The sequence below is a fragment of the Etheostoma spectabile genome, unplaced genomic scaffold (assembly GCF_008692095.1).
Source record: "Etheostoma spectabile isolate EspeVRDwgs_2016 unplaced genomic scaffold, UIUC_Espe_1.0 scaffold00569331, whole genome shotgun sequence".
Lineage (NCBI taxonomy): Eukaryota > Metazoa > Chordata > Actinopteri > Perciformes > Percidae > Etheostoma > Etheostoma spectabile.
The window spans coordinates 460,418-474,748 of record NW_022605066.1 but is presented as its reverse complement, the minus strand read 5'-3'; the positions used below and the strand labels follow the sequence as shown (position 1 = coordinate 474,748).

Here is a 14,331-nt window from a genome sequence, read left to right as displayed (position 1 = left end):
AAAGTGGAAGTTAGTCAAGGCCACACCCCCAGCCTCCACCTTGCCCCCCCTCTCTCCTCCTCAAAAGCTACAGACTCAGAAATGGCACTTACTAAGGAAAGCTCATTGTGGGACTGACTCTAGTGGCTGTATTTCTGCACCAAGGCTGGATTTTGGGAAAGAGACTTCAGATATGGTATTAGGGAACCACTAAGGTCTATATAAAAGAGACTCCAGATATGGTATTAGGGGACCACTAAGGTCTATATAAAAGAGACTTCCGATATGGTATTAGGGGACCACTAAGACCTATATAAATCCAAAGCCAGAACCACAGCATCCAAAGAGCACCATGTCATGGGACCTTTAACAGTTTACATCTGTTTACAGCAGAAAAAGAAATACAGTGGTTGCACTGTGGGAAGGTAGATATCAACTCATTATCTATATAATAATAAATCACCTTCCTAGTGTTCTGTTTGTGGACAGAGGATTAAAATGAATATGTAACAGGGTATAAAAGACTTGTTGCTAACGGACTGGAAGTTACTTTAATCAAAAAGGGTATCAGATGTTTGAGTAAATATCATTGAACAGATAAAACATGTCTTATTCTGGGGTGTTGTTGCTGTGCTGGCAGTGTGTTTTATGCATATCAGTAATATTCCTCTGGCATTCCTAATAGTCGGACCAGCCCATACACTGTTTCCACGTGGTACACCCGCAGCAGAGCATTACATGTCAAACAGTGAAACCAGGGATGGTGGACACGTATTTTTCTAGGTTACAGAATAACATGAATTTAACAGAATAGTTTAAATACCATTTCCATATGCTCACTATCGGCTTTTCAATTTGACGAGTGAAGTGAATGTCAGATGTGATTGATTTAGAAAGTACGAGGCACAAGCCAACAGCCTTCATCTGTTTAGATTAACATACATCTGACTGTCTCTTTTACCTGATTTCATTACCTTGGAGGGGAGACATCAAATGCCAGAATACATAACATTCTGAGGATCTACTGTCTTCCTTGTTGGATAGAAAAGTATTTCAAAAATATATGTTTTTGCTATTTTCTGTTTCATAATTAGTATTAATATATGGTGACTGGGCAGCATTGAGGAGCTTTGAGTACAAAGAATTTCCTATAAAGCTTGTAAAGGATATACATTCTCCAAAATATAGGCTGCTGTCGTTTGCATTATAGCTTTCTGTGGCTAATAAGTGAGCAAAATGATAACAGATAGCTGGCTGTCTGGTACATACACGGATATTTCAGTCAGTGTTCAGCAGAGGATGACCTTGTTAGGTGCATCAGACAGACATCATTTGAAACTGTTTACCATTAAACTAGAGCATAAATTATTACGACAGAGCATTCCACATTTAATCAAAATACAACTCACTTCAAAGAAAAAAGTGTGCCCTAGCATTCAGCAAAAATACTTTGGACGAAAGAATATTAACAACAGTCTTTAGAAATATGTTGTAGAAACTAAATATGACAGTTTTATACAAGTTTACGAGGCATGTAGCAGTGACATAGCTCATTAAGTCACTGTGAGTGTTGAAATAGCAACAAACAAATATACTCACGGTTCACCACGTAGTATAATTTGACTGATTATTTTTCAGTTAATACATTCAGCTTGGAAAAAGCATTTCTTGTGTGATTATCATTATTCAGTGAACATCACCACTGGAAGACTGTCTGACATTTTGAAAACATTAACTGACACACAGCAAGGGATCTTGTATAGAAACACAAATCTAAAGCAAACTTAAAACAAGTGTTCCCTCTCCACTGGGTTATTGTTACCCAGAACACAATAGCCTGGGTAACTCTTCTTGGAGTCAACTTTAAGATGACAAATGACAGCAAACCACAAATACCACAATCATTAATAAGTTGATTATTTCCAAATATTCCCAGAAAAACCCCTTGATATTTGCAATGCTAAGCTATTCATTATGAACCCAAATGCTTTTTGACCTCTTATTGCCTGAGAGCACCTCTTGACAAAGCAGCAGGATTGCTTGTTTAAGTGAAGGTTTTAGTCACAGCGTGTTGTGTGTCATAGCAATAGTAACAAAAAGACTGCTAACACTAATGTATTAGCAGCATATTCAACCATAGACACCCCTCACTATGTAAAGCACTTTGACAATTTGGAAGTGCTACCCATATGATGCTATGAAATTCAACATCAAGAGTTTGGAGTCTGCGGGGGTGGAGGCCTGTGCTCTGGAAGCCTGGGAACCTTTAGATTAACGTTTGGCTGTTTGCTTTCTTCCCTCCACCCTCCTTCTTTCCCTTTCTTTCCGTCTGCTTTCTCCTTATTCTGCCTGCACAGTTTCAGAGCTCGGGATATGAAGACGTCCAGGTCAAACAGCCGCTCTTTCTGCTTGACAGGAAGTGACTCCAAGGAGTCATCATTTACTGGCTGATAAATGGAGGAAGTAGAGGAAAGGGGTTGAGATTCTGGGGAAGGAAAAAGTGGCGAGGTGGTGGGAGACACTGTTTGAGATGACTGAAGGGGGATTGGAGAGGTGGGAGATGAAGGAAGAAGTGAGGGAAGGGAGTTAAAGGAAGACGTGACAGGCTGAAGTGGGCTCAGTCTGTCTTCATCATATTCAGCTGATGTTTGCTGCACAACTTCGGTGTAGTGGAAGACTGGAGCTGGAAGGTCAGTCGGGGAGAGAGGGAGAGGGGGAGAGGATGTGTAGCAGGAGGGTGACCGTGGCTCCAAAGAGGAACTGGGACTGGGCGAGAGCAGGCGAGACTGGGTACTCTCCACCCAGCGAGAGATCTCCTGGAATAAATCCCCCGTCTCCACCTCTTCCTCTTCTTTTGCTGCCTCCTCTTTCATCTCTCCAAGGTCCTCCACGCTGTCACCTACAGCCTCAGCAGGGACAGGGAGGCTATTAGTGTTACGCTTCCAGTGAGAAAGATCCAGGATCAGCTTAGGCTCCGAGTAGTGTTGAGGCTTGCCCTCCCTCCAGGCAATTTTATCCAAATATGAAGGAGAGCCCACTTTGTAGTCACAGGAGCGGCCACAGTCCAGTTCCCCATACCCCAAACCACAGGCCCGATCCAGAGAGGAGTGAGAGTTTTCCAGGAAGCGTTCAGCTGAGCTGCTGTGGGAATATTTGCGTGGGTCGACCTATAGATAGATATATTTAGATAGATATAGATAGGGAGTAGCGGGGGGAGGGGGGAGAATGTGATAAATAGGGAAGGAGGAATTCATTTCAGTTTTATTGTGTTGTGCTGCCTTGACTAGTTTTAATGTTACTAAATATCCTTCATTTTGCATTTCATTGGAATAAGATACTGGTTATAATATAAGTACAAATCAGTGAGTATGGGTGAAAATGACATATCCAACCTGTGCCTCCTCTAACAGTGTGGAACTGGCCCGGGGGTCTCGCTGCACCTCCTCATCCTCTGCAGTGTCTTCCAGGTAGGAGGTGGTGTGGCCAGGGGGCATGCAGTGACACCTTGTGTCTGACTGCTGCCAGGACACATCTGTTGATAAACTGTTCTCGTACCTGCAGGAAACCAGAAATTGGGTACTCATATTAGTGTGTGTAGTATTAGTTGCAGTATATGCAGTATATTTACTGTGTGAAACTTTAGTTTCTTGGGTGTCATTATTCTTTGCCAGACCACTAAACAAACTAAAGAAGAATTTTCTTTTTGGAACAGCCAAAAAGAAAATTCTTCTTTAGTTTGTTTAATACATATACTGTACATACCAGTGTATACAAACGTAAATGTACAGACCTCTCCCAGTGGATGCTGCAGGCCTGACTGTTGCTGTTGCTGTTGCTAAGGCTCTGCTCGGTGACGAGGCTGTCCTCCAGTTCGTCCTCGATACGGAAAGGATGTGATGAGGTGGGCTCATCCTCTGGACAGGAGTACTGCTGGAAGAAGGGATGGGACAGCGCTGCTTCAGCTGTCAGCCGATCCATGGGGTTAAAGGTCAAAATACGCTCAAGGAGGTCAACAGCTGAGAGAAGAAGAGGAAGGGATCAGCAAGGGAGGAAGAGGAGGAGAAATGAAATGTAGTGTCCATAAAGTGTATTCTTGATCAAATACATTCCCATGCATCATCCTCTCTCATGGCTAAATTACTTTATATGTGTTCCACCTCCAAACCTTTTACAGCCTACTCTATCATATCTTCAATTCTTCCACTACTCTTATTTGTCCCCTTTTTATTTCATATAGCTTCTCCTTCATCTTTTTACCACTACTCATCTCTCCTACTTCCCTCCACTCACCCTGAGCATCCACTTCAGGCAACAATCCAGAAAAGGGTTTCTTGACGCTCCATCCATGACTGACATATGAAGGCATCACCTGGGAAAAGGATAGGACTGATTTTGATATTTGCATTTTGACACATTATTCAAATAACTTAACTCTTACTATAAGCATGAAGCATATTGTTGTTGAATGCAACACACATGCAGGGCCCTTGTTGAAAAAAGTTGTGTGCACATCTAACCAATCAGTTTGCAGACATATGACTAGCAGCAGCCACTGAGGCTTCACCTGTAGCAAGTCCTGCCTGTCCTCCTCTCTCAGCACCGGCACTGTGTTGAGAATCAGCTGCATCTGCTCCAGCTCATGAGCTCCTGGGGAAAGGGCACCGGCCAATCAGAGACAAGCAGAGAAGAGACAAAGGATCAGTTACATAAGCAGAAAAAAGGTGACTTAGAGTCAAACACGAATAACTAGGAGGTGTGAGCTGTCGAGTGAAAGAAATTGTAAGGCAAGGATGTTCAATAAAAACTATGCGGTTAAGATAACTCTAAGACCCAAATATTATAAAACCCACTTCAATTGTAATTACTGAAATCACATTAAATGTTGCTTTCTGCATCTTCATTTTCCCCTCCTTCCTCTGATTATTGATCTGTTTAAGAGGAAATCATCCTGAATCAAATACTGGTGGAAAAGTTAGGGTTGAAAATGCAGGATTGTTGTTATTTTTGGTCACACCCTCACTGCTAGGCCACAGCAGGTGCAGCATTTTGCGTACCAGGGATTTTGTGTTTCTGAAGTACAACCTGTTGGGTACAACCTTTTTGCAAGTTATATAAAAAATAACACATCCTTCTAATATTGGGAGACATTCACCCAAAATATGACCCAATCCTTATGTTAAACCTGAATTACCTAAACGTCTAGCTGAGAAGGCTGGGGGTCGTACAAAACCTGGGAGGAATAAGATGCTGTAAAGCTCAACTCTTAGAAACGTCCCTGAAGTGCATTTTACAGATGCCACGAACAAATATTGTTATCACTGACTGTGGGGTCAGCAGACACACAGCATGGTGAAAGTTTTCAGCTCAGAGCAGAGCATTTTCCACCCATTTTATACTATGGATTTACCCTTTAAACATTTCATCAAGCTAATAGGCACCAACAGGTGGTGCTATATCGACACATCCACCACTACAATTGAGCAAGCTGTGGTAGTGTGTTTGGATGAGAGCGCATTGCTCCCCCTATGCCTAAATTAAATAGTTGTGACATGTTAACTCTGTGGTCAAGTCAAATGCAGCTCTATCAGTCCATGTGTGAAATTCTAGCAGAGAGAAACACCAGGGAACCAAAGACGACTGAGTTCATGGCACTATCTCTCCTGTGGTGTAGAGGTGTTGGAGGTCAAATCAGCCTGTCAAGAGGAACTACATCTGCTTCAGAAAGCGAGGATTTTTCTATCATCATTGTTATTCTGGTCAGGCAAAGAAGTAGCCTGCAGAGAGAGAATAAAGTATCTTTGGCGGAGGACACTCTGGACAGAAAAATCTCCTTAGTGTTCACTTGATGCCACCTTGTGACGTAGTCTTTGAGCACCTTTTTAGCATGTCTCCTAGTAAGAACTAGGTACTACTGTCTTCACTTAGCTACTAAAAATAGCTACTAAAATGACCTTGATTTCAATGTGCTATCTCATCAAGGCTGGTGTTAATTGTTGCTAAGATCTTGCAGGGCTTTAAGGATGTTTCTGCTGAATACTAAATATATATTATTATTAAAGATCAGCAATATCATGGTGTTCCTGCAGGACATCAAGGTTGTGAGTGTTTTAGTGCAGTGATTCCCGAAGTGGGGGTCGGGACCCACAGGGGGGTTGCGAGCCTGAGAGGGGGGGGTCGCAAGTTGATTTCCAGAAATAAAATAAAAATTTAAAAACGATTAAAAATAGCATATGTTAGCCATGATTTTAACACAAGATAAAACTGTTGTGTTATTTTGTGTGTTATTTTGAGTTGTCAATATGCTCGTGTTTGGATACGCCTGCAATGTTTATATATACGTTTATAGTGGGGGGGTCGCAAGTCACTTGGACCGTTACTTTGGGGGTTGTGGGCTGAAAGTTTTTTTGGAACCCCTGTTTTAGTGGATACTGCACAACAAACAGCAGAGGTACCTGCAAACAGCATGCGTCCAGTAAGCATCTCAGCCAGTATGCAGCCAGCGGCCCACATGTCGATGGCCTTGGTATAGTTGTTGGGGGACAGGAGCAGACGTGGGGAACAATACCACTTAGTTACCAGAGCCTTGGATAGATAGCCCTGGAGAAGCATGTGAGGGTGTGAGTGAGGGGAAAGTAGAAAGAGAGTTACAGAACAGAGCAACAGAATGATCCTATACCAGGTTGGCTTGTTACCGGCTCTTACCATTTAGTAGTGTACTTGTAAGTCTGCACGCATTGGCATGTGTATGAGGTGCTCATATTAATTACTGTCTAGTTGGCAGCTTTTTGTTGTTGTTTTTTTGTTGGAGTGAAAGCATCGTGAAGTTGGTAATGTCAGCTACAAAAAGGAATTCTGAGCTCACATTGATATATTTTGATTTGCAGCCACAACGACTTTTTCATTTTATGTCAGCCACATGAGGATGGAAGCTGGCTTCTAGATACGCTCTGCTGTAGAAAACATCCCCCTGAATCTCTAACAGCAGTTACCGAGTTTCACTGAGCTTTTGATGCTCTGCAGCTTGACAACACACATCCTCTCATTAGAGCTGCTCTGACATGGCTCGCTCCTGCCTTTTACTTTTGTAAATGTTCACCATGTGTAACACCGGGATGATGGCGTGCATGGAGATGAGCCACAGGCAAATGTATTCATTTACAAACCAGATTTATATGTGGTATAATGAGAAGTTTTTCCCTGTTGCCATCATTAATGCCCTTGTCGCCTCTCACTGTATGTATCACTCCACCTCTTGCTCTCTGTAATGGCTCCACTCTCCGCCATTTCAAAATCTCAAAATCCCTGCACTTACTCCATGATATTTCTATTCCTTTCAATTTTCTTTTTCTATTCTTTAACTGCTCAAACTAATGAGAATAGAAGAGAATATGCTGCACAACTAAATATGCTCAGACTATGGATATATAAAGTTCACTTTTTTCATACTGCCATACAATATTTGTTCACTATTGTTCCACAAAAAAACTGTAATTAATTTGCATGGTTGGAAAAGGGCCCCCAAAATTAGTCAGGGATCCTTATCCTATCCTTTCCTTCATCTCTCTACCCCTCCCTCCTTTGTCCCCGCCGCTCTTTTCCCCTTCTGCTCTCCCATCATCCCTCTCCTAAAGTCTTCTTTTCTATTTTCTGTCTCACCAATCTCCCCCTCTATCTGCTATTTAAGGAAATTATAGTGAATTGCGCCTCAATCAGCAGGTTTAGGACATGACTCAGAGCCTTTACTCCTTGTGGACCACCCACCCCCCCCCCACGCCAATGCTCCCTCTTATGCGTCCCCATCCAGCAATGTGTCCCTACATGAAGTTCAGCCTGCCAGAAATGTTTGTGTCAAAATGTTCTTACTTCTAGAATACAAGAAATGAAATACGTTGCGCAATTAAACAGCACAATTGAGTAGCTGTGAATAAGAAGCTGTGAATAAAACTTCAGTTTAACAGCTCTACTTCAGCTTTGCTGTTTCTTTTCTTTGCTCCTCCTATCCTGCCTTTCCTCTCCTCTCATTCCTTTCCTCTTTCCCTGAACATCATGTGAACTCTTATGTACTCCTTTTATGCACTCTGCCCCCTCTTCCTCTGCCCGCTAAACCTTACTTACCGCCTCCCCTTCCCCTCCATGCCCTCCCTCATCGCTGCCTGTGTGCCAGGAGATGACCAAGCAGAAACTGATCCTGAGTGCTCAGTGATGGTCTGACCAACATGCACTCACCTTGTCTTTTTGCTGATGAGTCTCTACATTTGAGCTCTCCTTTCTGCTTCCTGGTAAGCATTTAACAGTGTCTTTCAAGGAAGAGTGATCATGTTTTGCGTCAAAAGTACAACATTTTCTGGATGTAATAGTATTTGATGATAATCATAAAACAGCTTTGGAAACTACTTTGAACGAAAAAAGAAACATATTCAGGCCTACTGTATTTACACTGCTTTTAACCCCTGTACCACAGTGTTTTAGCATTATAAAATGTTGTTTATTTGCGTTCTTCATTCCTTTCCTTTCAAACTTTTCCCTGTCATCACCTCCCACTTTCTTCTCCATCCGTTCCCTTAATCTCAATTTACCTCAGTGTTTCTCTACGTCACCACAGCAGCTGCGACTGCCTCCCATAGCTTTCCAATTTTCACCAATCTTCCTGCTTCACCTCCTTTCTCACCTGTTTCATCCCTCCTTCTGTTCATGTCACTTACAGGTCCACTCTGCTCATTTTTACCCCTCTAAACCCACTCCTTTCTTCCTCACTTCCATCCCTTCTTTTCAAATACGCTCTCCTTATTCACCTTTCCTCTCCTTCTTTTCTCCTTCATCCAGGTCATGAATAATTTCTGGGCAGATCCAGCGCTGCCTCAGTAGGCGACAATCACACATACACACTCAAAGTTCCTAATGGTGTTGACAGCACACAACATGACAAATAATGTTTTCTGGGGCTCTGTTTCCCTTCTCTCTCTAAACCATGTTTAAAATTAGACTGTAATGTGCAGCCAGCAGTCTTATTGGTTATTAACGCATCCCTGTTATCAAAGCTTTTAGGCTAACATATGCAAAGAAAGAGGCTGATACTGCAATACCATGGAACAAATACTATCTTCATGAGCTGAGATACACTACTTTTTAAATCTCCAATAAATCAACAATGGCTTAATGTGAATTATGCATGGCATAATATATAGTCATATATATGAAAAATATGGTTATGACAGATGTGTAACACTTACAACATTACTAAATACATTAACTAAATCTTTCTATCTATCTATCTTTCTATCTATGTTTCTATCTATGTTTCTATCTATCTATCTATCTATCTATCTACTGTATCTAAACACACACATGCGCGCACACACACACACACACACACACACACACACACACACACACACAGAGTGAGATAGAAGCAACCCTTGTTTCTGCTGTCCTGCACAACTCAAACTACCTTAATCTCTCTCACTTTTTTCCTCCAGTTTGATCTCTTTTTTTGTCCCTCCTTTCCTTGTTTCTCCTCTTTGCACTTTTGCTCACCCTCCTTCCTTTCTCTGCCTTTGTTCTTTTTATCTCTCCTCCTTTCACCCTTGCGCCTCATCTGTTCTGTGCCTTCTTCCCCTCCTACTCCCCCCATCCAAATGCACCCCCTGTGTCTGCACCCAGCTGATCCCCAGTCCCGTGTTCCGAGCTGACAAAGATCGTCTTTCACAAGAGCTGCCTTTTTACATGCACAGACCTAAAAACATACAAAAATGCACGTGCACGTGCAGGCACACGCACACACACTCACACACACACACACACACACACACACACACACACACACACACACACACAATCACGCACAAACACAGACACACACACAGCCTGCCCTGCTTGTGTTACAGTATTACTGTGGGATCTTCGTGCATAATAAAGCCTCACAATGGAGCAGTAAATTGTCACATTAATCTCTCAGAAACCTTTATCTACAATGGACAGTCTAATCACAGGGTTTGATTAGCACAACACTTGATAGCAGGTTTGAAAAGAAGACTTTACAGTAATGGCAGTGTTTTGGCTGGAGTGGAGGCCTATGGGAACGACGGGTCGGCAACATCAGACATGGGGATATGTAATCGGAGACGCCAGTTGGAAAAAAAGACAACGTGGCTGTACTGCAATCTCATTACGTAGAATCTTTAGGTGTAACAGTTACACCTCAAATACTTTTCAGTTTCAAGTTTGAGATTTTGACTGTGTTTAAATCAAATCTAAATCAGACTTATGATGCATAAGATGTCACCTAAGACACCGCAGTGAGAGGACACCAGATGGACTTATCAATTATTCTGTGTTTCCATTGCGAGGCAGACAAAACGTGAGTGATTTTCTATAGAAGGGTTCTTTTCCAACAACATACCATCCTATATTGTATTCATTGCTACACAAGGACCAGGGTTTGTGCACTTCACTTCATGATAATCTCATGCAGTTTGAGGGGAAAACCATGCAGTTTTACTCATGCAGTATAAATGTGTTGTAATTGCACCTTCCAATTTTCCAATTGTATTGCAGTTAGAGCAGAGCATTCATTATGGGACGGATTTAAATTTAGCAGATTTGTCAGCTAGACATGCATTCTGTGAACTCTACTTCAGCATTGTATAAAAAAACATAGGTTTCAACATTAGCACTTTCTGCCCTACCTATGTAAAGCACCTTAAAAATAGTAATATTAATATGAATGAAAAAACATCATCCTCAACATGTGTTGTGTTCTGGTTTCAGAATGATGAAGACAGTTGGAAAACAATTACTTTACAAACAAAATAGGATGTAGGCTCTACATGACGTTTTTCCTAAATGATGCAGGGATATTTAGGCATTCTAATTTCTCAAATTGTTTGAAAGGTAGTGCATATAGCTGCCATAAATTGGGAAATAATTATCCCCATGGGTAGCATGCCAATGTTTATTATTACAATAATCACCCAATTCATCCTTCAGCAGCAGATATGCCCACACTGCGTCAGAGCAATGAGGTGAGTGAAAAAACCCATTCTCAACTTTGCTAGCTTGAATATTTATAGCATGATTTATGTTTGTAGAACAAGTATTAAAAAGTACCAAGACAAAAAAACACAGACAAAATGATGTGGATATTTATACTGGCTTGTCCTCTGAAGTTTATGGATTTATAAAATGAATATAAAACTTGTTAAAAGAGCATGAGCCTAAAGAGAAAATAATTCGCAGGCATTTACTGGCCTCTGGTCAACAGAACATTTGGCACATTTGCTACATTTACATGCCCCCCCAAAAAATCACTAAGGCTGTAAATGTTTCTACACTAAGTGTTGGTGATCGGTCTTCTCACTCATTCACCTCAAGATATCCAACTACTAGCATATCCTACCATGATCATTTCTGTACATGTGAGTCTAAACATCCTTGCAGTAGGCCTATATGTGTTTGTGTGTGGTGGGTTTACTTTCCTGTATTTCACTCTTACCTTATGAGAATAATGAGGGTCAACTATCCTGGCAAGCCCAAAGTCTCCAATCTTGAGCAGCAGTTGGTCCGTGTTGATGAATATGTTGGCAGGCTTCAGGTCTCTGTGCAAGACGTTCGCTGAGTGGATGAACTTCAGTCCCCTCAGGAGCTGGTAGAAAAGCAGAGTAGCGTGACCTGTTCAAGGGAAAAAAGTCAGACACCAGGATCCACCACACCACTTCTATTCTCACTCATATAATTACCATAACAATGCCTTTTTCTAAACTTAGTTATGTTTAATGAGTAAAGCTAGTATAGATAGGTTAATCCATATTTAAACCTGTCACAAGTGACATAAAGAAAAACACAACATTAACAGCAAGTAATGAAAGGAAAGACTCAATGAAGGTAGAGATTTGGGGTAAAATTCAGATCTTCTAACGTGTGACTTTTAAATATACAGGCAAACTTCAGCTTCAAGTGTGGCACATTACGATAAAACGACGATTTGCATCACTCCAACACATATTGAGCATGTTTATGTAGAGGGAACAAACAAGCTGAATGAAGGCCTCAACACATTTTGGTTAAAATTGTAATAAGATTTTCAACTGTGTGAATTGTGGATAAAGAACTGTCTCAGTAAAAGAGTCTTGAAAGGACTGCCACTAAATCCACTTAATCACAGTGTAAACAAAGCCAGCAGTGCAGCAACGAAACACTGGTGTTTTTAACCAAAAACCACCATGTCATGAAAAAGGGACTAAAACTGTCCAAATGTAAATAAAATAATATTTAGTCTTTCATACCGGTGGGAAGGGGTCCTTGTTCCAGCAGCCGAGCCAGATCCGTCTCCATGCACTCCTGGACGATGTACAGCGCGCTCAGTTGGGTCGGATCTCTGGGCAGTGGCAGTCCATATGGAGCCAAAACCTCATTAACTCTCACCACATTTTCATGGTGCAGCCGCCGGGTGATTCTGACCTCCCGCAAAGCGTGCTTCATTGCCAAGGCATCACGCATCACCAGCTTTTTGATGGCCACACGCTGTCTGCTACGCTCGTCCACAGCTGAGAGGACCAGGCCTGTAACACCCGTGCCCAGAGGTCGAAGGTCAACATAGTGACCACCTAGTTCAAAACCGTGGAGGAAGAGGGGGGTGTCCTGTCTAGCCATAATGGCTCAGTCTGGAAGTGTTAGGGACAGATGATTCCAGGTACCTCAAGCTTGAGGAACCCCACAATATCTATTAAAGTGCTTTGTTATTGTCTTATGCACATGATGTTACATCTTGCTGGTGAATGTAGACAAGACCCAAATGCAGTGCCCAAAGTAGTTTGGTGAGTTGGAAGTTTCAGGGGCCCACAAAAGTTCTAGTTCTAGGATTATTTTATCCAGAATTTTGAGTTGTACTCAGCAGGCTATTGCAAAGTTTGAAAAGAAGATATTTCCTTCAGGCCTCAAAAGTGTATTTGTGCATCATCTTCACCCTTTCTCCTGGTCCTGTGTGGGCAGATTCTTATTAAATCACCCTTTTACTGAACCACCTGAGAATCCACTAGGTATCACATTTAAAACCACCTCTGAGGTGTTTAGGACGAGTGTAGAGCATCTACAGTACATCTTTAAAATTAACACCATGTCCCTTCAAGATTTTCCTCTTGACACATGACAACGATGTCTTTCTCTGCTCCAAAGATGTTATTTGTAGTCTGCTGTAGGGATGAACTTCCTATCTTTCACTGTATTTTTTCACGCGCAGATAGTCAGGATATCAGTGAGTCTTATTAATACTACCCAGGGCAGGGGTATCCATAGAAACAGTCCTCTGTGTGGCTGATCCTGCGCTTAGATGTGTAGATGCATCATGGGACAGCAGCAGGCGGACAGTCAGCTCTGCACTCCTCTGAATTCAATGAGACTCTGTCAGCTCCTCCTCTTCTTCCATGATAACGGAGTCAGTCAGTCAGACAAGATCATTCAGTGTGAGAGCCACAGTTGGGCAGCGGTCAGAACCCCAAACCGTGGTACTCTCAATGTGTGCATGCGTTTGATCCCTCAGTGATCTGCTTCTTGTTGCTTTCTCAAGAATGTTGGGCTCTCAACATCAGGCCGGGGTCACTGTGGACGGGTACTTGAGTTGCTGAACTCATCCGCTGCTGCTGCTGGTTAGGAAAAAAGGGAAGAAGAAGAGAAGCCAAAGATGAAAGTTAAACAGCAACAGAGCCAGTGTGTTAACAGGGTGTGTGTTGCAGGAGAGTTACCATTACATAACACTGAATGGCAGCGTAACCTAATCTACACCAGCAACGTAATGTTCTTAGAAAGGATAATCACGTCAATTTAAAATGACGCTTGAATATCTGCTATATGATGCCGTTGACATTTTCGAGCAGTGGGATAATTTGAAAGGATGGAAGGAATTACCACGGCAGCATTGTTTTTAACTTTATTTTGTCACATTAACAGTGAATCAATCTTCCTGACATTTTAGTTCTATTTCCACCTCTTGAAAGGTCAAATAACGGTTTAAAAAAAAAAAAAAAATCAATGACTTTCCTGATCCCTGGGCTGTAAGAATTGAAATAATCAATCAATTAAATCTCTGTCAATGACCTGAGGGCATGGCTTGAGTATAAGCTCTCTCCCACACTTTCTTTATATAAATGGGGGATGTGCACACAGTTACTGCTCTTTAACAACAAAATCCTTACAAACACACTCAATGTTCATGTTGGCCTCAGTCAGGCTGACTGTCAGAGGCTGAACCAGTGTAAGGGGAGAACAGAGCCACTGAGAGAGGGAGCGTTGACAGTGTTGCTGGGTGGGAGGTGCAGCTCTGGGCTAACTTTATATATTATGCATAACCACTGGAGATGG

General features: G+C 42.0%; 1 protein-coding gene across 2 annotated transcripts in view; it reads right to left on the bottom strand.

Annotated features, from left to right (window-relative positions):
• Positions 1-615: 615 nt before the first annotated feature.
• Positions 616-14,331, bottom strand: part of LOC116684781 (mitogen-activated protein kinase 4) — a 14,590-nt gene continuing 874 nt past the window's right edge. The window contains exons 2-9 of one of the 2 annotated variants that reach the window (XM_032510199.1): positions 12,261-13,616; positions 11,471-11,646; positions 6,432-6,576; positions 4,544-4,626; positions 4,270-4,348; positions 3,770-3,995; positions 3,372-3,534; positions 616-3,146 (exon numbers count right to left, since the gene is read on the bottom strand). In XM_032510199.1, coding sequence (XP_032366090.1) covers positions 2,190-3,146; positions 3,372-3,534; positions 3,770-3,995; positions 4,270-4,348; positions 4,544-4,626; positions 6,432-6,576; positions 11,471-11,646; positions 12,261-12,627 — 2,196 coding nt within the window. In that variant the 5' untranslated portion in view covers positions 12,628-13,616 and the 3' untranslated portion in view covers positions 616-2,189. The remainder of the gene's footprint in view (positions 3,147-3,371; positions 3,535-3,769; positions 3,996-4,269; positions 4,349-4,543; positions 4,627-6,431; positions 6,577-11,470; positions 11,647-12,260; positions 13,617-14,331) is intronic. The other variant, XM_032510200.1, reaches the window with a different exon arrangement.